Source organism: Eleginops maclovinus, chromosome 24 (genome assembly GCF_036324505.1).
Source record: "Eleginops maclovinus isolate JMC-PN-2008 ecotype Puerto Natales chromosome 24, JC_Emac_rtc_rv5, whole genome shotgun sequence".
Classification (NCBI taxonomy): Eukaryota; Metazoa; Chordata; class Actinopteri; order Perciformes; family Eleginopidae; genus Eleginops; species Eleginops maclovinus.
Window position 1 is genome coordinate 1,244,907 of NC_086372.1, and position 26,892 is coordinate 1,271,798.

The window sequence follows — 26,892 nt, forward strand, 5'->3', positions numbered from 1 at the left end:
TACAATGAAGTAAAAGCGGATGTTTTCAGGATTAAACTTCACTTTCAATACAGAATACATGTTTATTTGATGGTTTCTGAAACAATCACAAATAATAAATGTGAAACACGAGGATGGTAAGATTTTCATCATGACACTGGCTGTGTTTGCGACCTTTTTTGCACTTTACGTTGTCGATGTGGAGCTACGTGGTTGCTAAGAGATGGGCTTGGTTGCAGAACTTCATCTGTTTGAGTGTGGCTCTCTCTAGTGGAGGAAGTGGAGCACTGCTATTGATATTTCTGTGACTATTTTATCCAAAAAGGTGGTTTCTTGTATTAATAAATACACATAATACATAATAAATATATACTAATGTTTTATAGTAAACATCAAGGACACTGTATTGGTTTTTTAGGACCATTTACTGAGGAAATAGAGCTGCAATGGATGGAAAACAAATAACAGAGAAAATCAAAGTTTGCATATTCGTATTTATATATAATTTATAATTATACGTGTATATGTAAGGCTCATACAGCTACCATGTTGGATAAGCACTGTAAATCACAGTTCTCGTACACAGTACATTTAATCACAGTTACAAATAGATCAGAATATTCATCAGAACATAAAGGCATTGTTGGATAAGTAAGCACGTTAAAAAATAATCTTTTGGCAAATCACCGACAACAAAGGGCTGGGAAGACTTCCAATGATACCTCCTACTTTAGGACATCACATATATTCTATTGCTAAGTTTTATAGGCAAGATTGTACCAAGAAATTACTGTAAATACAATGAACAATGTGCATATATGTTCAAGAGTACGGCTGGTTTACATATTTTGAATGTACCCATGGATGTAAGAAAGCACATTAATGCAAATTGAAGGCTTAATGTTTCTCTCTTGCTGTTTAAAAATGACATACAGTATATATATGCACATGTGTTGTAAATGTCTTATTTTGTACCTCTGTATTCACTATTCAGTCAGAATACATACTGAATCTACTTGGGATGCTCACGCACACTACGGGGGGTATTTTCTCAGTACCTAACAGGATATAACACCATAAAACAACATACCGTTTAGTATTTCTGGATGGACTTTCTACCAGTCGCCTTTTATCTCAGAGGAAGTGCGTGATTATAAGTCAACAAATTAGTGTTTTTTCCAGTCCATTATGGATCCTTATGATAGGATCAGAGCAGCGTCTTTGATCCAGCACTTTCACAGTCTTGTCACCATATATGCATCAGACAAACGTATCTTAAAAACAATACAAAACTACTTTAGAAAAGGCTCGTCGAGTCGGGACCATAATACAAAAATCAAAGCACAGTAGAATTTGGCCTCATTGCTTTCGCTTTGATTGTCTTTCGTTTGGCTTTTTCTAGTCAGGATTTTCAGATTAAAAGGGAGACTTTTTGGAGTTAGGAGAAGTCCCAAACAGCCTCCATGGTGTCAGGGGAGGAAGGAGCGTGGCAGGAGGGGGCGGGGGTGTTGGAAACTAGAGGGTCCTCGGGGCTGGAGAGGGGCACTGCTGGGTACATGAGGTTCAGGAAGGTCTCTCTGGTGTGCCTCTTCACCTGTGGAGGAAAGGACACATCTCTGCTCAAACAATGAAGTCACACAATGGTAAAAACCGCTGAGAGGAGCAGACGTTTGATAAAGTCACCTGTTTGAAGAAGGCGTGGGTCAACAGGGACGATGCTGACGGCCTGAAGGAGACAAAAACAAAATCATTTGCGTGATATCAGATGCATTTATCAAGTAAAGCTAGCTGGTGCTTCAGTGACCTGCGCTCCGGCTGCTGCTGCAGACACAGCTGCACCAGGTTGTGCAGGGTGGCCGAGTGGTTCTTGGGTGCGGGGCTCTGGGGTCGGTCGGTAGGGGGGGCGGTGGCGCTGTGGGTCATGCTTCCCGTTGCGACGCTCTCCCCGATACCGGAGTCGACTCCGGATCGGGACACCTTCAGCCCCCCCAGCTCGCCGAGCGGGAACGGAGCCACGTCCAGCAGGCAGCAGTGGGAGCCGCGCAGCTTCTGGAGCAGCATCTGGACATCATCAATCAAAGTTTCACATAATTACTCTGCCATAAAAACCTAGATTTTCACATATCTAGTGCACACACATTTTCTCTCTTGGAAGGGTTTTTGTTACCTGGGTGGGGGGCATGTCCAGGAAAGGCACCCGGCCGTTAACCAGCTCACAAGCCACGATACCTAAACTGTAGATGTCCGACTTCACTCCGTAACCGTGCAGATCCTACTGAGACAGAAGGCATAAAAGAAAGAATCAGGAAATCACTCAACCCTTTCCTTTTGAGATATGCACTGCCACTATTAATGCTATATCTCAATTCCTTCTGACCTGTCGCAGGAGTTCAGGGCTGAGCCAGGGCAGCAGGGCGGGGGTGTGGTGGGGCATGTCGAACACCGACCTCACTCGCTTCCCGTCCCGCATCATACTGAAAACACTGTGGAGCCCAGAGAGGTAGACGTGCCCCTGCCCCGACAGCAGGATATGACTGGCCTTCACCCCCCTGTAGAGGAACAAAAGACCTTAAGTCACTTTGAATTTTCCTTCTAATATATATATTTCTTTCTCCCACTGACCGGTGAACATAGCCCATCCGGTGCAGGTATTCCAAGGCCTTCAGCACGCCGTACAGCAGGTACGCTATCAGGGATTCACTCATCCCATCGGGGAAATATGTTCTGAGTAAAGCATCTGCAGAGCCTGAAGACAAGGGGAGAGAAGCAGGTGAGCAGGTGAGCAGGTGGTGCAATAATCAGTCACTACATTTGATGGATTTTAAGGAGATTTAAGGTTAAGCACCATAGGACATGAGCGGTGTGAGAACCCACAGCTGGCAGCAGGAGCTGAACACCAGGCGGGACGTCAGCAGATTGGGCTGACGGAAAAACCTGGAGAGCAAGACCTCGTTCTGGAGAATCAGACGTAAACAAACACATGTGGGTTTCAGGAAGCATGCCTTTTTCTACCTTGAATTTAAATCAATGCCTGTTCCACACCATGAGCTGCAGCAGCTCCTCCTCTGTGCACTCATCCAGGTTGGTCTGTTTGATGGCCAGCAGCTGTCCAGTGGGAACATGACGTGCCATATTCACCTGGCTCAGGTTATTGAAGCCCCTCCCTGTGAGGCAGAGGATTGAGGTGAGAACTTCCTGCATTTACAAATTAATTAGAAATGAGATGCTTGATGTGTTCCTACCCAGCTCAGACAGCAGCAGGTAGTGGGACGGATCAGCTGACAGCCCTGTGATGTCATCGCCACCAGCCGGCCCTTGCAGAGTGTATTCAGAACCGTCACAGCTCTACACACACACACACACACACACACACACACACACACACACACACACACACACACACACACACACACACACACACACACACACACACACACACACACACACACACACACACACACACACACACACACACACACACTATATGATGCATTTATACAATTAGTAATCCTATCATTTCTTGGTGGTGAGGTAATGTGTGATGATGGCCACAGCGTCACTGTGACACTGGAGATGCTTGCACTTTTAGAAACACAGACAGATTCCCTCTGAGCATCAGACAGCTGTTTGTGTTTCTGATGCAGCTTTGTTTCACACCATGCATTATCCATGCCGTCTGTATTATCATAGGAGATGACTTCACTAACAAACCTATTATATTACAGATAGTTGGAAATAATCTCTAAATATAGGACTACATTCTTCAGATTTGTTATTCCAATAGTTACAGCTTTAAGGACAGGGTGAAGCAGCTCCAGGTAAGATGATAAATCACGATAATTGGTATTTAATGAGCACTGAGCTCACCTGTCGTACTCTAAATTAAACGTCCTGTACCTTCAACTCGAGTACGGACTGCAAATTGAAAACGTGTCCCAGCATAAAGCCAAGTTTAGCCTCCTGGTGACTCAATTTGGTGGGAACTGAGCCGTGTGATGGAGGAGCATCAGTAAGGGACAGCGTGGAGCTACTGACCAGGAACTGGTGGCTGATGTCCTCATAGCGCTCCTCTATGTCCAAGGGCTGGACTGGAGTGTGGGAGATGCAGGAACAGTCCTGGTGAAGTGGGGGAGGAGGAGGAGACATGCTTTACAGGAAGTGTAGGAGTGGAGGGGAAACATGGAGTGGAACGTGATATGCTGGGGGGGGGGGGGGGGTTGAGAAGCAAGCATCTGGGGATATAGAGGCATTTTATCGGAAGTGGTGAGAGAGCTAGAGTGGCGATAATAGACAACAAAGAGGCAGATGAGTGACTGACGAGTCCCAGCAGAGCACCGTTAAAGCTGTATGCATCAGCAGATGTGAGACAATGTGTGCTCAAAGGCTATTTTAAATATGAACAGGGAACATATAGGGAAGTATTCCAATCTGAGACGGTTAAATCAAAGGCAAAATCAATGAACTTTTATCTATATTCAAGCTGAGAGTGGAATACGTTGTTGTGCTTCACATTGTTGTAGTTTCTCTAGATTTAGCCATTTCCTTATTGTGCACATGGGACAACAGTCTTCTCCTACCTTTGAATTAAATATATATAGAAAAAACAGCCACAGAATAGAAAACATAGATCAGATTTCAGCCAAAACACAGTGAACATTTCTTCAGATTTGTGCAAAAGAATGAATTAAAAAGTGCAGATGCAAAGCTATCTATAACTTGTTCAAATGCATACTTAATAATTTGATATGTGACATTTAGATATTAGTGCACTGCCACCAGGATAGATCTAAATTACAGTTCACTGATTAGACTGATTTCCAAATCCCACCAGAGGCTTCAGCAGCTCATTTGTGACTGCACATCTAAGTAAAAACCAAAGCAGCGTGAAATTCTTACCAAGAAAGACATGGAGTCCTTTGGGCGAAGGTACAATCCCGAGCGCTCGCATTCATCCGCTCACAGGCCAAGGAGTCCGACTGCGATGGAGGGGGAGGACAAGGGAAAGAAGTGCAGCAGTGTAACCGGAGACAAGCTATGAATCCCCCACAAGACTAGAGAGCGTCCAGCATCCGTCCAACCGTTCATCCATCCGCCTGCAGCATACCTGCATCAGGTGATCTACAGATCTGAGCAATGATAGGAAATGATGGTGTACTTTGTCAGATCAACCTGCGAGGAAGAGTGTATATTAAACAAGGACAGACATTAGACACAGATATTTAACATAATGGTGAATGCAGCCTGGAGACAATATTTGGTTATGGGAATAAATATTCCTATGATAACATATTTATGATTTGATCATTTGTCTTTGTTTTTGATCTATTCTCTGTAACCTACCCTCCCTACCCACCTCCCTCCCTCTATGGTCATACACATGCATCACTCGTTAAATACGTAAACATTTCTCCTTAATAAATCAATTCAAATCCACTTCAAGGTTAAGATAACTGCAGCCAATTACATTTATCCGAGGCTAATTACCTCATGTCGGTGACACTGTTTTAAATCACTTCTTTTCTCCAAAGATAAAACACACATAGCTTCACATTTGGGTTTCCATGCAGGCTCTTGCAGCTTGTAATGATTGTGCATGCTCCAGCCGTGGAGTGAGTTAAATAATAATAACATGGTGTTTGATGCATTGAGAAGAAGCGGCTCACCTTCTCCTGTCAGATCTGCCACTTCGACGTAAACAAGTTCAATATGCAAATTAGAGGCGGATATCCTAAGCGACGTTTTGGTCTAAAATGTGTTGGATTTTGTGAGACTTTTTAGACCAAAGTGCAAAAAGTCAAAACCGAGGCGAAAAATAGTCCTTTGCTTAATTTGACACAGACTCCTGCCGCGTGATAAACACGTCATCACGCCTACACGTCGCTCGTGGATGACTCGTAGGTGTTTGTTTTTTTACTTTATTAATCAAGTCATTTACAAACGTTTAAGGCACTTCTTTTGTTTGTTGTTCCATTATTTATTTCCCCAGTATTTAATGCGTTTCCTAAGGACGTGAAATTATACAAATAATTAATTTAAATTAATAAATAAAAGCCCAACATTCTCACACATCTCTAAACACCTTCATTTTGTTTTATTTTCAGTTTCCTGTTCATCATACCCCCCGTTTTTAATTAAAGTAATGAACCCGGATGCTATGTGGCTCTAAAAAAAGGAAGATAAACAAGAAAAACTACAAACGCGTGTTAAATACGTCATCACGCCCACGTGTCGCAGGTTGATGACCCACGTGGTGTTTGTCACTTCCCTCCCTTCCGCTCCATTGTTTCAGGTTTCGCTTTAACGGATTTACAGAAGCCGTTTTCCCCCTGAGATCACTCAATGCTGTGGAATACCCTGGACATAAGGTGAGTGTTCATCGGTATCTCACATCGGTTGTAATTCCTGTAGCGATGTAATCATCCAGGCTCGTTCATGATGCAACCCTGAAGCTGTCATCCCCTCGCCCTTCAGAGGAACAACATGATGCTTAATAAACAAAATCAATTCAATTTACACATTCAGGATGCAAAGCTTTATTGTGACATGCACAGCAGCTTCAGGGTGGATATGCAATGAACACCTGAAGTCCCAGGCTCCTCCGACAAAGCCACGTTATATTTGAGACAAACGGGTTTAAAAAACAGGAGAAATGGTGAAGAAGAAGCAGAGTAGATCACAACAAAGCAGATTACGTTGCAGAGAAGCGACCAGTAAAAGCAGGAGTCTATATACATGTAGATAGAAATAGATAAACAAGAACAGGATGTACAATGAAATACTGTACAGTGTAGTATGAAGATGCAATCCTAGATTAAACTTGAGATATGACCACAGCCTGCTGATCTATAGCATGTATTCCTAGAATTTCTAAGTAATACTCAATATAAAGAAAATACTGAATACATTTAATACTCTAGGCTACAGAAATATATACCAATAAACTACAGACACATATTGGCTTTTAAAACTGTACCAATCGACTGCATATTATCGAAAACACTATGGATAATGTACATTTTACAAAATAAATATTGACTCAATATCCCAAAATATTACCTTAGTGACCTGGTAGGTGTAACTCAAAGTATTTGATTACAGTATGTGTTGGATTCAAATCCAAGTAAAACATTTTGAGAGCCTAAACCATTATTTTAAGACCATATAATAACCTTCTTTTCTTGCCACAGTGGTACGAAACTGGCTGTAATGGGGTTTAATAGTTACAGTTATACCTTCTCTGAAAATAAACATGTCAATGAATGTTAGCTTGTGCCAAGTCTTGTAGTAAACACAAATATTGACGCTGATATTTTCTTTAATTACTCAATTTGAGAGGTATTTTTTGGAGGTTAATTGCTCTGTAATTAGCGTGTGAGTACTTCTGCGTTTCCATTTGGCTTGGACTGTTCTGATGTTCCACTGAAGGTCACATGCTGCTTCAAGGGTCCTTTTTCTTGAATAGCAAACCCTCAGGCCATGTCCAGGGACACATCTGTGTGCAGCTGCAGTGAAACATTCAGATCCTGGCTGTAGGTTGCTTTGGATGAGAGTGAATGAGAAGATTAGACGTGAAGGGAGAGAGCAGCTGATGTAAGCAGCTGTGACAGTCATGTTGTTTACAATGTGAGCTGTATTGGTTTGAGTAGTTTTTTAAAGAAAGGAAGAAATGCTCTGGTTCCAGCTGCTGAAATACTCTTTTATTGGATATTTCAATCAACTATATTATATACTGTCTTGTCTGTGTTTCCCAGTTACTCCAGGACTGCTATCTTGTGGCTATGCTTGCATATTAGAGCTTTTATAATGTGCAATAACACAAAATTAAGAGGTGGTTTCCAGCGTGTGGTCTTGGTTTTCTCCAGCTGTTTTCAAACCACAGGAAATAGTGTGTTTCTGTAAGTAATAGGTTTTGTAATCTTGCTTGTCTTTCTTTTGTGAGTGTTTTTCGTTAACCTTGACAACAAGTTAAAGCTTTATACTTTCTGCTGCCTCACAAGCTTCAGCTGTCTGGCTGTAAAAGAGTCATTAGGTGACTCACAGGCACTGCGTTCAGCCATGGCATTTCAAATCATGGAAAGAAGAAGCGCGCATAGCAATAAAGATGATTCATGGATGCAATATTTAGTAAAAGAAACAACACTTAGGACTGCAGGGTCAGTACAGTACCTGCTGTAGCATCACATTAATCTGCACACAGTTTCAGCCTCACTGTTACGTAAGCAGAGGATGAACGTTGCACAAGGACTCTGCCTTCCCTCTGGCCTCCCTACTCACACACACACACACACACACACACACACACACACACACACACACACACACACACACACACACACACACACACACACACACGCAATCCAAGCACTAGGTCAGGGATGCAGATGGCACTGGGGTTGCAAGATATTGTGTGATGCATGAACATGCACAGTGATTTTTAACATGATCTCCTCTACTGTGAAATCCTTGTGAGTGTATTTTTAGCCAGGATGGATCTAATGAAAGATGCTATCAAATTGCATTTTGGGAATTGTTTGATCCATCATTTTTGGGCATCACTTATGCAAAATACAGTACCATGCAGAAGAGAGAGTCCACAGCTGGTCGTTTATTTTTCCAATTCTCTAGTGGGAAGAGATCTGCTACAGGATGTGGGAGGGATCTGTCTCCCCCTTAGCCCTCCCTTAGCAGATAGGAGGAAAAGGAAATACTGTATACAGCATTTGGTATGCTTTGTGCTTGTGTATAAATACAGTTCCCACTTTAAATCCTTAAGATTTAATGAGTGTTTGTACTGGGGTTTAGCAGCAACATTTTGTGACCCTTATTATGTTCTTCACACCAAATAAAGAAGTCTTTGGGGCATAATACTGCAGCACTAACACATAAACATCTCCTCAGGTAAAGGTGTGCGGGGGTCGCCGCCCACCAGAGCAGAAACAGGATGTGATGCCACAGCGTTAGCTGCTCCCGTTTCCTGTCCAGCTGTGTGTGTTTGCGACCGGACAGGAGATGTTTGAAGTCAAACCCCGGGCGGTGGAGAAGAAAGAGTCTAGCACGGAGACAGGTCCGGGGTTAAGAGTGTGTTTTATATATCCAATCCTGCAGACCAGTAAGCTTTGTGTGAGTGACCTTACCTTTGAGTTTGCTTCCCGACTCACAGATGAGGGGCTGGGCAGCAGCGGGAAGCACTTCGGCTCGCTGGGCTCCGGTTCGGCCGACTCTGGCTCCGTCTACCTGTCGGACAGCCAGGACTGGGTGGTTTCTCCGGGCTGCTCTCCGGACGATGCACCCGGGCATCTCACTGCCATCTCCCCCATGCTGGCCGAGGAGACTTTCCGCTACATGAGTAAGTGTAGAGTAAAAAGCACAGTTACTATTTCAGATGTGGAGTTTGTGCAGTAGCCTGAGAGTTACTTCGATTACTTCATTGTTCAGGAGGTTTTTGACCTGGAATTATCCAGAGAAGTGTCCTCTTTTCCAGCTGATTAAAACCTGTAAAAAAGAAGAGAAACATGTAAAAAAATCTGTGTTTCTCCCACATTTAGATATAGTTTTTTAGAACTCAATTCTGCAAAACTGTGGTGACTTCACCGGGCAGATGTTGTGATTTATTTTATTGGCGCACATCCTCTTCAATTTCACTCTGCTTGTTTGGATCAGACAGCTTTGACAGTGTGTGTGTGTGAGAGACGGTGAGGAATTAAGGGTTAAGTGTAGTTCAAAGCCAGAGTCACGGGATGAGGAGGGAGGAGTGGCTTTGATAGAAGGAAGACGGGACGGTAGAGAGAGGAGTCGGAGGACCATGCCAGTGTTTAACATCCACAATGAGGAGGTTTACAACAGTTTCGCTGTGGAGGGTGAGTGTGTGTGTGAGTGTGTGTGTGTGTGTGTGTGTGTGTGTGTGTGTGTGAGAGCAGTGACAGTAGATAGATGTGACTTCCTGTCTGCAGCTGATTTCCTGGACACAGAAAGGATATAAAACATATCTCTATACTGTAATATCTCCTAAGAAACATGTTTGACAAGACAAACTCTACTCCTTAAAGCTTCAACACTCCTTTTATGCAAAAAAAAGTACATTTACGACGCTGATCATCTAAAAGAAAACTTTCACAGCTAATTTTGATGGTAAAAGGAGTCTGTTTAACACTTGTATGAATGCTTTTGTTTACATGCTTCTCAATAGTCTCTGCGTGGTGGTGGTGTGTGTATTTGATATTCAAACTGCATGTGTGTGAGGAAGGGTTACAGTAAGGAAATCGTGGTCTCTGGTTCCTGCTCAGTGAAAACATTTGCTTCCCTTCTGCTGTGCAACATCTATTCATAGGGCTCTCAAACAGGCATGCCATGCTGAGATTCAAGTGGTTGTCAGGGAGAAATTAAGAAATGTGTGTGTTTTTGAAGTTGGAAGAAGGATATTCCTGTTCTGCCTTTATATCATATCACAATCAGTCAATATAATATCAATTAGATATTGCAAGTCACTGATTGGCCGCTGTACTGTCAGTATTCCAGCCGCCTGACGACCAAACTATTGAACTCAAACACCTCTTGAACCTCATTGGACTTTGCTATTATAATGTACTTTATCGCTGTCAATAAATGTCTTTACCACCCACAATAGTGCACCATATCTTTTGATTCTTGACGTCAATGGTGCAGTACCATGAGAGATTATATGCATTGTGTGTGCCAGTAGCAGTGCCAGACACAAAGTATCTCTACTGGTTATTTTTATCCGTTGTAAGTGCAGTGTCCAGATCCAGAGGTCACCGCCAGCCTCAGATTACTTAACGGCAGACTATATCCATTAGAGCAGCTGCTGAAGGCTTTCCAGCTCTGCTTAATATGTTTAATTCCTGCTGAAATGTAGTTTGTGACGCCACTGATTGAATGTTCTTACAGCATTTCAATTAGCGCAATAAAAAAGTGGAAATACAAAGGAACAAATCCCCTAAAATATCTACAGTTTTGCCAATTTTCTCGATTTCTTTTTGTTTGAGTTTACCAACATTAGGTATATTTAAATGGATTTAAGTGACAACAGTTAAAGGTGTTTGATCTATGTCCTCCTTCTGAATAGTAAAAGGGCAATGTTTCAATGATTAGAGTTGCCACTTCTCTCTGCACAGGTGGAAAGGGGAGCGGTGCAGCGCTGGTGAAACCCACTCAGGTGCTAACAGTGGTGCAAACTAATAGATGTGTAGAAAACTAAAGCAGCTCTCACCCCCAGCTTCTCGCTTCCTCTCGTCCTTCCTTTCTGTCTTTTGGACCCCTTCATCCTCCTGATCGTTCCCTTCTTTTCTGTCTCCCATCTCTCACTAGCGTATCTTGCTTTGGAGCCCTCCTCTCATTCCCACCCCGGCTCTCAGAGCCTCTCCAAAGGTATCTTCCTCTCTCTTATCTGTTCTTCTCTGCAACTCCATTTAGCTCCAGTGAGCTTTTGCATGTAGATGACCGCAAGAAATCTGCGTAGTTTTGGGTAGTGTGTGTGCAGTCTGTTTATGTGTGATATTGCTACTGTGGCTTTGTTATATTCAGACCACTAGCAACCACATTGCCGTGATTGTGGAGCCTTTTCATCAAAAGGAATAATTGACATTTCATTATTGGCTGCTAAGGAAGTGGCTGCTCGGGTTGCCTGTGGTCAGAACATTTCATTAAGTAGGAAGTTAAGTGGTTTGCATGCACATCATAGACTGTGTGTGTGTGCTTGCCTTGTTTCTCCTCAAAGTGAACAATGTTGTTTCTGTCCAGTCCTCAGTGGTGATCGCGTGGAGCAGATGACCAAGACGTACAATGAAGTGGACGTGGTGTCGCACCTTCTGGCTGAGGTGGGTGTGTCCTCACTTTGTTTTGTTTTTAATAAGCAGCGTTCGTTAGTTGTTTAACTCTGTGCTTTTGTTGGACAGCGGGACAGAGACTTGGAGCTGGCAGCTCGGATCGGTCAGTCTCTTCTGCAAAGGAACCACCTGCTGCAGGAACGCAACGAGGCCATAGAGGAGCAGCTGGCACAGACACTCGATCAGGTACCTTTCTTTGGGAAAGTGCACAAAAAGGAGAGGGATGAGTATGTCCTTTATATGAGGATCCAAATGGAACTGTTTTAATTATAAAAGGTTGACAAGGGGAGGACGAGGAGAGCGTTTCTGATTCTGATTTCAGTGTTTGCAAAGTATTCATTGTTCCAAAACCGATTTCCTCCAGGTTCACCAGCTGCAACATGAGCTCAGTAAAAAGGACGAGTTGCTCCGGATGGTGGCCAGCGCCTCGGAGGAAAGCGAGACGGACTCCAGCGTGTCGACGCCGCAACGCCAGCCTCCGCCGCTGCGTGGAAACACCGCCGCCGCCACCCTCAGCCAGCTGGAGTCCCTGCAGAATAAACTGCAGGATCTGGAGGAGGAGAACCTGGCGCTGAGATCTGAGGTACGAGGGAAGCAGGATGATTTAGAGGAGACACAGAAAAGCAGGATTTTAGTTTGCAAGTGTTGACTGGTTCCTCTCTCCACTCCAGGCGTGTCAACTGAAGACCGACACCATCACCTATGAGGAGAAGGAGCAGCAGCTGGTGAGCGACTGTGTGAAGGAGCTCCGTGAGTCCAACAGCCAGATGGTGTCTCTGACGGATGAACTGTCTCACAAGAACGAGGAGCTGCTCAGACACCAGGAGGAAATCGCTCAGCTGCTTTCCCAGATAGTGGAGCTGCAGCACAGAGTGAAGGAGGTGAGGAAACACAGACTGGATGGATTACAAAAGTGAAGAGAAACATATTAATTAAGAGTGTTTGTCTGCAGCTGGCTCTGGAGAAAGAGGAGCTGAGGATTCACCTGCAGGCGTCTAAAGAGGCTCAGAGACAGCTCACAGCAGAGGTACAATCTATCTATCAGCAGCTCGCTTTACAGAACTGACAGATTTTAACAGAAGATTTCTTCCCCTTGTGCTGCAGCTGGACGAGTTGGCCGACAGGAACGCCGAGTGTGTAGAGATGCTCCACGAGTCCCAGGAGGAGATCAGAGAGCTGCGCAATAAAAACACTCCCTCGGCTGGGATGAGAAGGCACCTTTCCTACGGCCTGTACCCCATGGTGAGAGAAACAAATACCAGCTTGCTTCACATTGACTGTAAAATCCACCTGTAAATCGTTAGCAAAGCCTCTTTGTTTGTGTTCAGGACTCTTTGGCAGCGGAGATCGAGGGCACCATGAGGAGAGAGCTGAGTGTGGATGAGGAGACCATCTCTCAGGACCAAAGGTCAGTAAACCAAAGACACTTTTTCTCCTACTGATACATCCCACTTCTCTATGACTTTTCTCTCCCTGCAGATTATCCCAGAGGCGAGTCTTTCAAACAGTTCGCTCCATCAACGCTTCGGTGTTGCGGCCAGCCTCGGCCACTCCTCCCATCCCCGGATCAGGGCAGAGCTCTCTGGTGATGACGGCACAGCCCTTCCAGTCCAATCAGGGGTGCGTTACCAGTATTCCTGTCACTCACGCGGTGAATAGTCTTAATAATATCAAACTATCCTTACCTTGCTCCAGGGAGGAGGTGCGTATCGGCCAGCCCGGCTGTCCCGGAGGAAACGACCTGACCAAAGCTCTCCACCGGCTGTCGCTGCGCAGACAGAACTTCATGTGCGAGCGCCGCTTCTTCCAGGCGGAGCGGGAGAAGAAAATGCAGGCGTTGTCCGAGGCCGACGGGGAAAGCAGCGGCTGTGTCTCCCCGTCGGGCAGCGCCATGTCCTCCTTCTCCAACCTGTCCGAGCTCTCATTCAGCTCCAGCGTTTTCAAGACCTTCCTGCCCGAGAAGCTGCAGATCGTTAAGCCCATGGAAGGTAAATCTTTGGGGAAATGTACAGCAGAAGTGAAGACCACCACCCTCTGCTCCTCCTTTTCAGTGACTCTTTATGTTTTATACCAGGCTCACTGACGCTCCACCACTGGCAGCAGCTGGCCAAACCTCACCTGGCCACCATCCTGGACCCCCACCCCGGTGTGGTGACGAAGGGTTTCTGCCCCCTGGCTCAGGACGCCTGCTACCACCTGTCGGACATGGAGGAGGACGAGGAGGGTGAATCGCGCAGGAGTAACCAGGAGAAAGGGGCAGCAGAGCGGGGTAAGGAAGAGGAAGACGAGGAAGAGGAAGAAGGCGGGATAACCTTCAAGGTCAAGGTGTCATCCACGCCGGACAACAGGAAGGACAGGAAGCATTCGGTGTCGCCACTTCCTGTCCCGCCTCCCTCCCCCGTCATACCTACGCCTGCTTCTTCCTCCTCCGTCACATCAGACCTCTGTCACGAATTCAGCCAGTCATCCACCATTCCAGGAAATTGTACAGCCGTGGTCCAATCACAGAGCCAGATCTCCACAACAACAACAACAACAACAACAACAACAACTTCTTCCAGTAAGAACTATTTGAAGTAATGAATGAGGAGTGTTGAGACGTGCATAATTACAGATCTTTGTTGTGTGTTTCAGTCCAAAATCCAGGGAAGTGCCAGAGCTCCACCTTCTCAACGTACACCTTCACGACCTGCAGCATCCTGCACCCGAGTGACATCACACAGGTCACCTCGAGGTAAGGACAAAGAGGACATTAAGAACAACAATAAGTAAACAACGGTGGCTAAAAATGAGTAGCAGCAATAGTCCTAACGGTTTACCTCTCCATCTGTCTTCATGTTTTTCAGTTCTCAGTCGTCCATCATGGCCAACACTCCCAGCTCCATGAGGACTGGTCCCAGTACTCCTGTGACTCCCTGCAGGCTGAGTCTCGGGGACTGTTTCCCCCCTCGACGCCCCCCTGTACCCACCAGCGGCCTGGCTAAGCTGGTCCTGGAGAGAGGCATTTCTGCACAAATCTCCACTGACACCCCTCCTCCATCGCCGAAACCTACATCCCGGCAGCCCCTCTTCCGGCTCCTCCCGAGCACGCCGCCTAACTCCCCCTCCCACTCGCCGTCTCCCTCTCCGGTGCCGCACGAGTCCCGTCATCACCCGGCGGATAACTTCCTCGCCTCGCGGCCGGCAGAGCTTTTCCTGCAGGACGTTTACGGGTTGAACCTGGGCCGCGCTCCACATCCAGACTTGCCGAGCCCCTCCCAGGAAGCTCCAGCCCGCGCCCCGTCCCCTAAATCGGGTCGACCCAGGCCCGACCTTGGCCTGGTGGAGAGGCTTCGGCGGCTGGGATTCACTAAAGTGCTCCAGGGCTCCAAGTCCGAAGCGTCGGCGCCACGGCAGGATTCTTCTACGTTTGTGTCGGCAGGTGGCGGGAGCCTGTTGGACGGTTTGAGGCGTAACCAGAGCCTACCGGCCATGATTGGCGCCCGAGCTGGGAAGTCGACTCCTCCTCCTCACCCCACCACCCTCGCCCTCCCCTCTACTCCCTGGGGAAACCCCAGAGAACGACGCCGGCATCTTGGCTCCGTCTCCAATGTCCCATCCAAACGTTGAAGAGGTGGATGGACTCTTCTTGAACCTCCAGCCTCCTCTTCCTCTTTCTCTGCCTTTGGAGAGGGAAGTAACCGCAGAACAATCCCTCCTTTTTAAGACTTAATTTTAAAGCACAATTTAACTGAACTTTTTAGCTAAACCGCAGTGTCTGTGTGTAGATGTGTGCTAGTTACCGAGGCCTTAGTTTGCCTTGGGTTTTTCCACATCTTGACTCCTTCTCAGTCATATATTTATCCCGTGTGGCTCTGGATGTTCAGGTAAAGGTAGAAGAGGTACAGAAGGGTAACATGTAAGTGGAGGAAAGGTAGTGGATGTGGATTAAAGAAGTTAATATGAACGTAGGAAAGGAAGGTTTTCTTTAAACGTAAAAAGGGATAAGTAAGTGAGAGAGAGACTGAGCATCCAGGGTTGCTATTCCAAGGGCTTGTTCTGTAGAGGGTTGGAAAAGCTTTAGTCTGTAATTGAATACAGCCAGGCCCCTTTTAAAAGTCAATGGTTCATGGTCATCTGACAATAACCAGTCACAAGAGAAGGGAATAATGAATATTTCCTTTAATTCAAACCAATATATTCATTTTAATTATGCAAATGTGACATTTTTGCATGAAGAATAACCACAATTAATTTATCAAAACAGTTATTTTTCTGTGGATCAAAGCCGCTTTATTCAACGTGCTTCTTTTACTTGAGGATTTTAAGTGCTAGCTGGCTTAATAGCATACTGCTAGGCTAATATTGTAGTCGTTCCATGCTATTAACACGCCAGTATTAATATTATCATTTTGCACGGATGTTTTGTTGACCGTGCCTCTTGCAACTTTGCCTACAAGTCCCAGCATGCATTGAGGCTAAAAGCAAAGCCAGATGCATACCATACGCAAGGCAAAAACAAAAAAAGGTCTGCCTTTTCCTTCAGGTCCTTGTGTTTTGAATTGTAGAAGCCGTTAAGTAGAAGCCAGTACTGATATCATTTATTTTCCCGCTCAGCCATGTTGGTATTATATTATTTGCACTCATTGGGATTTGGAGTTTGTGTTAATTTGGGGTCACTGAACACTTTTTTAAATGCATTTGAAGGCATTGACACTTCTTTTAGATGTCAAACACATCCAGGTTTATAATGTGTATGGGAGAGTATTACGTTAAGGGATAAGGGGGTAAATGAGAAGAACATTTTGATTTATAATTGCCTAATATTAGTAGTTCACACTGTCCGGCAGGTAGGAGAATTCCTGTAGGAAAGCATACTAAAGTTCACCTTAATTATTCATTTATATCCTTTTAATTTCACGTTTAGATAAAGGGAAGCGTGGAGCTTTGTGCTTGACCCCTTGTCCCCAGAATCCACACCGCTCCAACTCTGCACTGACACTGAAAACATATTAATTTAGCATAACGATGTCTGCTAACATTAGGACTCAAGGTTTTAATATGTTTGATTTGGCTTTCCACATCAACAGAAGGGAGTCCAGATGAGGGCAAAAGTGGATTTATTTTCAAGTAATGCAATACACATATATAAAGTATGAGAAGAACATCCAGACTTTTCTTACCCGAACCTTTGATGTATTATATCACCCTTTTCCAGCAATGCAGGAGTTCAGCTGTGTGTCTTTTAGCTATGATATAAGCTCTCCCTTCTTCATGCCTCCCTTTATAAGATCATAATCCTCTGTAAGCTACTTTTCAGTTGCCTCTTTTTTTAAATAAAGCAATGGAAACAAAAGCCACCGACTCACCACGTTGTTGTTTTATTACTCATCAAACCTGGTGGCAGAATTAGTGAACAGGTTTGCTCTTCTTCCACTAAGTGCATCAGGCATTAGCACACATTTACAGTCAATGGTTATAAATATAAAGCCTGCTACTCACGAACAACAGAGTAAGAATATGTACAAATCAACCGAACGGCTGAGCCTGTCAAGTTATAAGACAACTCTTTAATGATCTTTATGTGGGGCGTGCATTTGTGACTCACTATTGCCTCAAAGCGTAAGTAGTATAACGAGTAAGGGTGGGGCTAGCTGGTTAGCATTTCAGTAGATCTTTCAAATCAATACATGCACGTCTTTAAAATTATGTAAACAACAAATCATAATGTCAGTTCTTTGTTGAATTTCTGGCTTTTAGACCTAAATTGTTGACCATATCTTACACATTTACTCTTTTCAATTCAAACTTAAGCTTCATCCAGCCCATATGCTCACATGGGACAGATCTTGATGCTGTCCGAGCTGGAACTAAACTGTCCGAGAGCGAAGTCCAAGCCCACCCCGACCCCGCTGCCCACCCCGAACACGGCGTAAAGCGGCTGGGTGAAGTTAGCCCTGAACGTGTGAAGGTGCGTCATACTTTCAGCCACGCTGTAGAACGCCAGCGTCCCCGTGGAGAGGTCCAGGTAGATCCCCAGGCGTGGAGAGTAGGTGACCGGGATGTCCTTCTTCTGGTTGTCGTGCATGGCCGAGCAGCAGGTGTCCGACAGCTCCAGGGTCCAGGACTGGGCGTTGTACCCGAGCCCCGAGCGTGCATCCAAGCCCTTCCTGTTCATCGCCCCGTACGCTACGCCCATGGAGGAGCCTCGACCTCTCCACTCCACCTCCCAGTAACAGCGCTGGGCATATAGAGGGCTCTCGCACATCACCTGGGTCCAGCCGTCAAAGCGCTGGGGAGTGTTCGGGTAGGGCTGCGCCGTCCCCTGCAGGGTGGCTTTGGTGTTGCTTTCGGAGAGAGCGAGCCGACGGTGGGCTGTGTTGGTGTCAAGGGTCAAGGTCATGGAGTCTAGAGGGTGAAATTGACAATTATTCACATATTCTGGAAATTATTAGGCGTTAAAGCAACATTACATACCTGTATTACCCAAATGGACTACCCTATTACCCTTGAACATCCTTTACATGTCAAAAAGCATTGAGACTCACACTGTAGGAACTCCTCTCTGGTCCTCGGCTCTGGCGCCTGGATGCTGTCCAGGTTGATTTCTCTCACTGGATAAAAGCAAATAACATGTCAGTCCATGCACAATCAGCAAACACTTACAATGCATGGTTGGATTTGCTCCTGCTGCATGCATTAATTACATTCAGGTTTTAACTCACATCCAGGGAAAGCAGGAGCCTGGATCATGGTGTCGATCGGAGAGTCCAGAAACAGACCTGGGTTAACTGTCCAATGAGAAAACAATAGTGATATTTACATACGTTATGGTGGCTGACTTATGAGATATACTTTAAGGCTTCAAACTTACTCTCTGTAGGTGTTTCAGACACAGCAGCCATCCCCCCTGTTGAGTGAACAGAAGTCAGACACTTAGACACAAACATAAATATTCACTAAAGCCTTTAAATCTTTGAGTCTTACATGGGTTTGTGTTATTCGCCGGCGTGACTGGGGTAGCCGGGGTTGTGCCACGCCGATGGGAGCGGAAGAGGCTGCTGATCGACGCCATCCGACTGAAACCTGACCCTGAAGCAGGAAGAGATGAAAGGAAAAAAAAACGTGTTACATTTCCATGCAAAATGTTGGCACAAGTGGCAATGATTCTGAGGCTACGGTACCGCCATTTGATGCTGCAGCTGCCGGACTAGGAGCAGGAGCAGGAGCAGGAGCAGGAGCAGGAGTTGGGATGGATTGGATTGGAGTTGGGATTTGAACCGGTGCTGCAGCCTGGCTCTGACTGGACCGGCTCCAAACAGATTGAGAGCGGCTGGGAGTGGGGCTGGGAGTGGGGTGGGTCTCCCGCACTGTTCAAAGGTAAATGAGATATGTTAGCGCTATGCAGAGGTGGAAGCAGAACAGTCTTGGTTTATTAAATCCAACAGAACCTACCTGTGTCTCTTTCCTCTCTCCTCTGCCTGTCCCGGGGTCTGGGTGAACTCGCGTTTCCTCTGTCTGCTAAAAGGAATAAGTATATTTTAAGACATGCACACACTGCTCAATCCGCTGTAGTGGCTTTCCAACCACACACACACACACGCACATGCACACGCTCACACACACACACACACACACACACACACACACACACACACACACACACACACACACACACACACAAAGCCTCACCTCGTGGAGTGTCTCTACTCCGCACATCTTGACTTTTGAGGCCTATACCTGATAAAGGAAACGTAAATGTCATGTTTAATACGGACTGCATGTTGAATGACTTACTGTCACATGTCAGGGTTTCTTACCAAGTCCTCGTCTGTCAGTACGGGCTCCCACTGAGATACTGGGAGTAGGGGCTGTGGAAAACAAACATGCATAAATGATTATATAAAAGATAATAAAGTAAAAAGATGTTTTGAGTTAAAAAAAACTGGACATACCTGGAGAACGGCTGTTTGTGCTTCGAGAACCAAGACCAGAAAACACTGGACAAAAAACAGATATCAGAATTTTTGGGGGAAATATTGACTTTTAGGAGTCCATTTAATAATGAAAAACAAAACTGAAACTCACATTTAAAAATCCCCCCTTTATGTCCTGAGTGATTAGCTGGATAAGAAGAGAGGAAGTCAATGTTAAAGCATGTTGGCAATGTTTTTTTAACATGTTTAAAAGGTAATATGCTTACGGTCTCGGAGAGTGAACAGCGTTGTATCGTTGACTGCAAGAAAAAAAACAGAGGATAGGATTAAGATACCACATCTAAAGAGGTAGAAGGTAGGTAGGAACCAGATGAGACTCTTGACCTTGTTTGGTGATCTTGCCCAGCTCCTGGTTGCACAGTTCCTCGATTTTGTCCCTGAGGTCTAGGATGGCATCTCGTACCGGCTCAAAGGAAGCCTCTGGATTGACCACCACAGTGGGAAGGTCTCCGGACTCCAGGGGGTTGCACAAGGACTCGTATGTCTGAAGAACAAAATGATACTTCCTTTACTTGTAACAGAGTATTCCTACACCCTGGTACTTCTACTTTTACTCAAGTACCAGATCTTAGTACTTCTTCCACCTCTGACCCCCTTCCTTCAGCAAGCCTACCTCCAGGTAGTAGATGTGGTCCTCACAGCCGGCCAGGTCCTTCATCTCCTTGTCCCTCTTCCTCAGCTCTTTGACCTCCGCCTCCAGGCTGTCGGTGACCTCCTGAGCCTGGCCCATCTTCTGCAGGCTGGCCTGATCCAGAACGTCTTCGAGCAGCTCCTGCAGACGCTCCACTGAGCACTGCAGCTCAGACAGCACCTGCTCAGTGTCGTCGTGGACCATGTCTGAAGAACGCTGGGAGAAGGAGAAAGTGGTCAGTATGCAAATCGCAGACATGCATATGGGCGCCACGATCTATCCTACCCTAGCCAGTACTCTTTTTTGTTGTTTTGTTTCTCTTTTTTATAATAATGTGTGTTTTTGTGGTTGTTTTTTGTCTCTTTGTAGTCATGTTGTGTCTCTTTGTGGTTATTTTGTGGTTGTTTTGGGGTCTTTTTGTTCTTTTCCCCTTTTTCTGGTTGTTTAGGGTCTCTTTGTTTTCTCTTTGCATCGATCTCTCTGTAGTCTTTCTGTGTCTCTTCCCCAGTAGGCCCGCTCAGTGATCTATCATGACAAAAAGGCCCATCTGACCCCTCTCTAAAATGAAGGTCTTTCAGAACTAGTCCCCGAGCAAAATCCGCATCACCAACCCACCTTCGTCACATCCATCATCTTCTTCATGTCTTTCAGCTCCTGCTCTCTCTCCTTCAGTCTCTGCTGATTCTCTGTCTGCATCTCTGACATCAGTTTCTATTGGACGTCACAAAAGGATGAAAACACGTCTTACAACAAGGACGAGGAAGCAGCTGTGTGTGTGAGAGAAGACAACACGAGAGGGTGGAGATATAAGAATGAAGAGGAATGTAGTTAGGTTTGTCTCAGCCTGGTCACACAGCCACGTCCCACACACTCAGAGAGAACACCCTCACACACACACACACACACACACACACACACACACACACACACACACACACACACACACACACACACACACACACACACACACACACACACACACACACACACACACACAAACCCATTACAAAGAACAATGGACAGCCTGAGTGGTCATCAATTGTCCCTCATATTAGAAACTGGGGCCCATTTCTTAGTGAAGACTGGCTTATTTAAATAGATCAAATTGTGTGATAATAAATAAAGGTGATTCAGGATTATTCACATATTGACACATGTTGTTCAGACACTTAGTAAGAAAGGTTTCTACCGACACACTTAGTTACAGTGGAGCCTGCATAATGGTAGAGTAACGTTGGGTCTCCATTCTTACCTGTTTCTCCAAACGCTCGACCTTGGTGGACACACACTCGTGGCCTTTGTGCTGGTTGCTGGTGCACAGCCAGCAGACGAACACTTTGCACTGGCGACAGAAAAACTCTTGCAGGTATTTGTGCTCCGAGCAGATCTTCTCTGCCAGATTGCTTGTGGGTGCTATCAGCTCGTGCTTGCTCAGGGACTTCTTGGTCTTGTGGGGCTTCAGGTGGACTTCGCAGAAGGAACTCATACACACCAGGCAGCTCTTGACCGCTGCTCGCTGTTCTCCTTTGCACAAGTCACATAACACCGCAGAGGAGGAGAGTTTTCTTTTGCTTTTGGATGAGGCAACCCGAATAGATTCACGGACATCGGCTTTGTGCGCCCCTTTGCGGAGCTGCTCTACAGCCTCAGCCAGCATGGTGTTTCTCGACAGGAAGGGCTTGGGGCTGAAGGACTTGCGGCACTGGGGGCAGCTGTAGCAGCCCTTGGGATCATTCTTGCTCCAGTAGTCCTTGATGCAGCCCATGCAGTAGCTGTGCCCACAGGGGATGGTTACTGGATCATTTGGGAGATCCAGACACACAGGGCAGTTAAACTGCTCCTCTGTCCACAGTTTGGCACTCATGCTGAGATTGTCTGAAGCAAGTAGTCCAAGATGGAAGAAGAACAGTGGAAGAAGAAGATCAAGAGGTAGGTCTAATAAGGACTGACAGACAGAAATGTTTTCTCTCTGGTGAAAGCAGGAAGAGGTGAGGGGGGTGGGGCTAGAGCCACCAAGCAGGTCTAGCAGGGAAAACGGGTATCAGTGGAAACATTTAAGGTGTGAATAAACTGATTATTTTCTGATTTTCTTTTAATAACACAATACAAAATGAGTCCAATACCAATCAAATATCAAGTTATTAGTCAATTATCTGTTAACTGTTATTAAATATACACTAAATATGACATAGAACTACCATTTTAGAGTTGTAGCCAGCAAAGATACTCAGTATGTCACTGTGCTTTCATCTGCCTACTGCTCCAATGAGGCCCCAAATGAAGTCAAAAACCCTACACTCTGTATTTATTCTGAACCAAGACATGACAAAACATGTAGCTAGTATGAAGATTGAATTAAAATCACATCCTTCATATATTATATCAGCTGCATATCTACATCTCTGCATCTCCCTCCCACCCTTAGTTTCATTGGCAAAGACACGTAGCATGTGGGCGGAGCCATGACAATAACCATCTCCTCGTTAGTATAGTGAGTCACGCGGGAGACCGGGGTTCAATTCCCCTAAAGGGAGAGCAAACTCGCCTACGACCAGGGAGAGCCTGGTCGTCGGCGGGGGGGTGGGTGGTTTTCTGCGCAGTTGAGTTGTTCTGTGCAAAGAAGCGTGCAAAGAAGCCGTTGAGGTTGTTGAGCAGGGAGGAGTGACTGTCACAGGTCTGCGGTGGTGCGTTGGATCCACATTGCTTAACGGAACAGAGACACAGTGGAGGAAGGACTCATTCGTGGCACTTGAGATTCCCAGGTCAGACTTGACGGTTTGCATCTTGTCCACACAGGTCAAGGAAGTACGTGAATCTGGTAACACATCGGCTTTATGACGTAAAGGAAGTGCATTGGCCGGGAATCGAACCCGGGCCTCCGCGTGCAGGGAAATCACATGAACACCAGCACAAAATTTTTCGCTCCGAAAATCTCTCTATATGCTGGGACGCACTTTGTTCCGTTCCGCATCTAGACCGTTGATTGGAAGGATATTCAAAGGCACTGATGTCTTTCCCTTGCCACATCCGGGGGAGATTTTCTTTTGTTTGATGAGCAACCCATAGTCACGACACGGCTTTGTCGCCCCTTGCGGCTTTACAGTCAGCCACATGGTGTTCCCGCAGAACTTGGGGCTGAGCGCGGGGGGGATGGTGCGCCCTTGGGATCATCTGCTCCAAGCCTTGATGATGCAGTGGTGTGCCCACAGGGATGGTTACTGGTCTTTAATCCAGACCACAGGGCAGTTAAATCTCCTCTGTCACAGTTGGCACAGCTGAATTGCAACAAGTGTAGATGGAGAAACAGGAAGAAGAAATCAGGTAGGTCTATGTGACAACAGAAATTTTCCTGGTGAAAGCAGGAATTTGGGGTCTGGCCACAGCATCTAAGGAAAACGGGATCATGGAAACAAAGTTGATAAACGATATTTTCTGATTTTCTTTCCTAAAAATGGTCCAACACTTCAGTTATTGTTATCTGTTGTTTTACAAAGACAAGAACTACCATTTGTTGGGAAGAACTATTGTACCTTTATCTTCGCTCCAATGGAAATGAATCAAAATAACCTGTTTTATCTCCAACGACAAATGTAGCTAGATGAAGAGAATTCACATTTCAATATTATAACTGATATCTCTTCTGCACTCCCTCCCACCCTTAGTTTCATGCAAAGACCTACATGGGGGAGCGCCACTCCTCTAGTATAGTGAGATCACGGGAGACGGTTAACCAAAGGAGGAAACTGCCACGCAGGAAGCCTGTTCGGTTGGTTTTGCAGTAGTTGTTCTGTCAAAGAAGCGTGCAAAAGCCGTTGAGGTTTGTGAAGGAGAGGACTGTCACAGGTCTCGTGTGCTTACCTTGCGAAAGAACACATGGAGGAGACTCACTGGCCTTGAGATAGTCAGACTGCGTTTGACTGTCCACAGGTCAAGAAGTACGTGATCTGTAACACGTCATGACGTAAAGGAATCATTGGCCGAATGACCGGCCTCCGGTGGCAGGGAACTAACGACAAATCTAGGTTTACTCGAAATTCCTCTAGGGTTCGATTCCTGGCGGAGACTGCACATTTCTGTTCCTGTTCCACGCATCCTAAGCAACCCTTTGATTATGGAAGTTGATATTCACAGAGACACAGTGGAGGAAGGACTCATTCGTGGCACATTTCTGTTGCCGTTTCACGCAACGTAAGGCAGAAAACCATCTCCTCGTTAGTATAGTGGTCAGTATCCCCGCCTGTCACGCGGGAGACCGGGGTTCAATTCCCCGACGGGGAGAGAAAACAACTTTTGTTGTTGTGGTAAAAAGCACATCAGAGTGTCTGAAAATGAATGCCACAATAACAGCACAAGGCAAAGCCCTCTCCTCTCGCACAGGTAACCGGGAGTGAATCCACATTGCTTAACGGAACAGAGACACAGTGGAGGAAGGACTCATTCGTGGCACTTGAGATTCCCAGGTCAGACTTGACGGTTTGCATCTTGTCCCACATCTCCTGACTTCTTTCCCTACCTTTTTTATTATCAGACCGTGGCTCTCGCCATTTGTTCCTTCACACGAGAAATTCCTGTTTTTCCCCTAGAACGTCATTCGGAGTCATTTTTTAGCTCATGTAACAAGAACCCTGATGGAAGTTGATTTCCAAGGTCCTACTTTGCTTCCCTGTCCTTCCGTGAGGGTTATCTGTGTTGACGGACAGACCAGGACGTGTTGGATGATCTGATACCTGATATTCGCCAGGTTGATCCGTAGGTCCTTGAGATAGACGACATGCGACATTGTACTGGCAGGACGGAGTATTGTGACTGGTACTCAGGTTTATTGTCGTTAGGGACTGCTTGAGGTTGCGTTCCCACTCACTGTCCATTGGCAAGGACCGTTCAGTGCGCCACGGCCAGTGCGTTGTTTTGCGGAAGCGGGCTGAAGCGTGAGGGTGGCGAAGGTGTGTTTCGACGGGTGATGGTGGTCTGTAGTCTTCTGGTCAATCCTGCACAGGATCGTAGGTCGGCTGTTGCATGTTGTATTCCAGTAGCCAAGCTTAGCGCCATTCCGTGGTGTTGGCCCGAGCCCGTACGGAGAGGCCTGCACGTTGTGCGTCTGTCCATGAAATGGACCCAGGGGTGCAAGCCACATCTGTTGACCCCCGGCAGTACGTATTGCCTGGAAGGTGGCCTGGGCAGGGTACGAGGAAGTATGTGAATCTGGTAACTGTGTGCGAAATTCATCCTAGGGTTCGATTCCTGGCGGAGACTGCACATTTCTGTTCCTGTTCCACGCATCCTAAGGAACCCGTTGATTATGGAAGTTGATATTCCAAGGTCCTACATATTTGTCTTCCTCCTGGCCAGCCTGTGAGTGGGTTGATCTGTTGTTTGACGGAACAGAGACACAGTGGACGTGTTGGGAAGACTCATTGATACCATGATATTCGCACCAGGGTGTAAATCAAAAAACTTATGCCCCGTGTGAGGCTCGAACTCACGACCTTCAGATTATGAGACTGACGCGCTGCCTACTGCGCCAACGAGGCCCAAAAACCAAATGCCTGTAAGGTGAGAAATTGGAGAACAGTAGGGGGTTGGGACTGCCCAGAAATCTTTGCAGTGTCGTTCTTTACGGGAACAATACCGAACTCCATCTGCCCCTACATTCCCGTGAAGGAGGACTTCAGGGTGAAATCCATACTTACCTGGAAAGTCAACTGCTGTGAGGTCTAAAGGGAGATACGTCAAACGCAGATGAGCTCACGCAGGCAAGAATTTCTTATCCGTAGGTCATGCTGTATAAAGACTCCAGCGAGCACAATGTGGCCTGGGCAGGGTACGAGGAAGTATGTGAATCTGGTAACACATCAGCTTTACGACGTAAGGGAACTGCATTGAGGTCTGCAGCTCCCTCCTCACCTGGTTTCATTGGCAAGGACTCGTATCACGTGGGCGAGCCATGACAAAAATTCATCCATGTATCTGTTTTTAATCCTCAGCAGTGTGCTCATCACACTGGCTGGGGACAGACACAGAGCCTGGTCGTCGGCGGGGGGGTGGGTGGTTTTCTGCGCAGTTGAGTTGTTCTGTGCAAAGAAGCGTGCAAAGAAGCCGTTGAGGTTGTTGAGCAGGGAGGTGTGACTGTCACAGGTCTGCGGTGCTGCGTTGGATCCACATTGCTTAACGGAACAGAGACACAGTGGAGGAAGGACTCATTCGTGGCACTTGAGATTCCCAGGTCAGACTTGGCGGTTTGCATCTTGTCCACACAGGTCAAGGAAGTACGTGAATCTGGTAACACATCGGCTTTATGACGTAAAGGAAGTGCATTGGCCGGGAATCGAACCCGGGCCTCCCGCGTGGCAGGCGAGAATTCTACCACTGAACCACCAATGCTTACATAAGAGGCTTTTTCGCGCTCCGAAAAAGAAATTCATCCTAGGGTTCGATTCCTGGCGGAGACTGCACATTTCTGTTC

At 46.1% G+C, this 26,892-nt stretch overlaps 3 protein-coding genes and 3 non-coding genes across 14 annotated transcripts; 2 read left to right on the forward strand and 4 right to left on the reverse strand.

The window, feature by feature from the left end:
- Positions 1–385: 385 nt before the first annotated feature.
- stradb (STE20 related adaptor beta) lies at positions 386–5,849 on the reverse strand. Of its 3 annotated transcripts, none has more exons than XM_063877488.1 (12): positions 5,643–5,849; positions 4,876–5,105; positions 4,015–4,095; positions 3,222–3,324; positions 3,022–3,143; positions 2,825–2,933; positions 2,602–2,725; positions 2,357–2,528; positions 2,147–2,251; positions 1,784–2,040; positions 1,663–1,705; positions 386–1,573 (listed from the first exon to the last, which is right to left on the reverse strand). In XM_063877488.1, the coding sequence occupies exons 2-12, from the start codon at positions 4,885–4,887 to the stop codon at positions 1,418–1,420; spliced, it is 1,284 nt and encodes a 427-aa protein (XP_063733558.1). In that variant the 5' UTR covers positions 4,888–5,105; positions 5,643–5,849; the 3' UTR covers positions 386–1,417. The 3 variants fall into 3 exon arrangements, with proteins under 3 accessions (XP_063733558.1, XP_063733557.1, XP_063733559.1); XM_063877487.1 differs by having other exon boundaries at positions 4,876–5,148; XM_063877489.1 differs by lacking the exon at positions 4,015–4,095 and having other exon boundaries at positions 4,876–5,148.
- A 358-nt stretch (positions 5,850–6,207) lies between these two features.
- On the forward strand, positions 6,208–17,157 carry trak2 (trafficking protein, kinesin binding 2). 6 transcript variants are annotated; one of them, XM_063877481.1, is made up of 16 exons: positions 6,208–6,344; positions 8,878–9,043; positions 9,140–9,325; positions 11,305–11,364; positions 11,737–11,813; positions 11,892–12,008; positions 12,187–12,405; positions 12,494–12,703; positions 12,775–12,849; positions 12,927–13,064; positions 13,151–13,230; positions 13,302–13,442; positions 13,518–13,810; positions 13,897–14,382; positions 14,457–14,556; positions 14,669–17,157. In XM_063877481.1, the coding sequence occupies exons 2-16, from the start codon at positions 8,989–8,991 to the stop codon at positions 15,429–15,431; spliced, it is 3,000 nt and encodes a 999-aa protein (XP_063733551.1). In that variant the 5' UTR covers positions 6,208–6,344; positions 8,878–8,988; the 3' UTR covers positions 15,432–17,157. The 6 variants fall into 6 exon arrangements, with proteins under 6 accessions (XP_063733551.1, XP_063733549.1, XP_063733550.1 ...); XM_063877479.1 differs by having other exon boundaries at positions 13,302–13,810; XM_063877480.1 differs by lacking the exon at positions 11,305–11,364 and having other exon boundaries at positions 13,302–13,810.
- Positions 16,905–22,388, reverse strand: trim25l (tripartite motif containing 25, like). 2 transcript variants are annotated; one of them, XM_063877486.1, is made up of 16 exons: positions 21,682–22,388; positions 21,045–21,140; positions 20,412–20,645; positions 20,123–20,282; positions 20,005–20,037; positions 19,890–19,925; positions 19,757–19,801; positions 19,622–19,672; positions 19,494–19,541; positions 19,257–19,319; positions 18,986–19,171; positions 18,789–18,893; positions 18,676–18,711; positions 18,527–18,592; positions 18,350–18,415; positions 16,905–18,209 (listed from the first exon to the last, which is right to left on the reverse strand). In XM_063877486.1, exons 1-16 carry the CDS (start codon positions 22,291–22,293, stop codon positions 17,635–17,637), a joined length of 2,412 nt encoding a protein of 803 aa, XP_063733556.1. In that variant the 5' UTR covers positions 22,294–22,388; the 3' UTR covers positions 16,905–17,634. The 2 variants fall into 2 exon arrangements, with proteins under 2 accessions (XP_063733556.1, XP_063733555.1); XM_063877485.1 differs by having other exon boundaries at positions 19,257–19,322.
- A 2,247-nt stretch (positions 22,389–24,635) lies between these two features.
- trnad-guc (transfer RNA aspartic acid (anticodon GUC)) lies at positions 24,636–24,707 on the forward strand. Its single transcript has one exon. It is a non-coding gene; the product is annotated as a tRNA-Asp (tRNA).
- Positions 24,708–25,887: 1,180 nt separating this feature from the next.
- trnam-cau (transfer RNA methionine (anticodon CAU)) lies at positions 25,888–25,960 on the reverse strand. Its single transcript has one exon. It is a non-coding gene; the product is annotated as a tRNA-Met (tRNA).
- Positions 25,961–26,739: 779 nt separating this feature from the next.
- trnag-gcc (transfer RNA glycine (anticodon GCC)) lies at positions 26,740–26,810 on the reverse strand. The gene has a single exon. It is a non-coding gene; the product is annotated as a tRNA-Gly (tRNA).
- Positions 26,811–26,892: the final 82 nt, after the last annotated feature.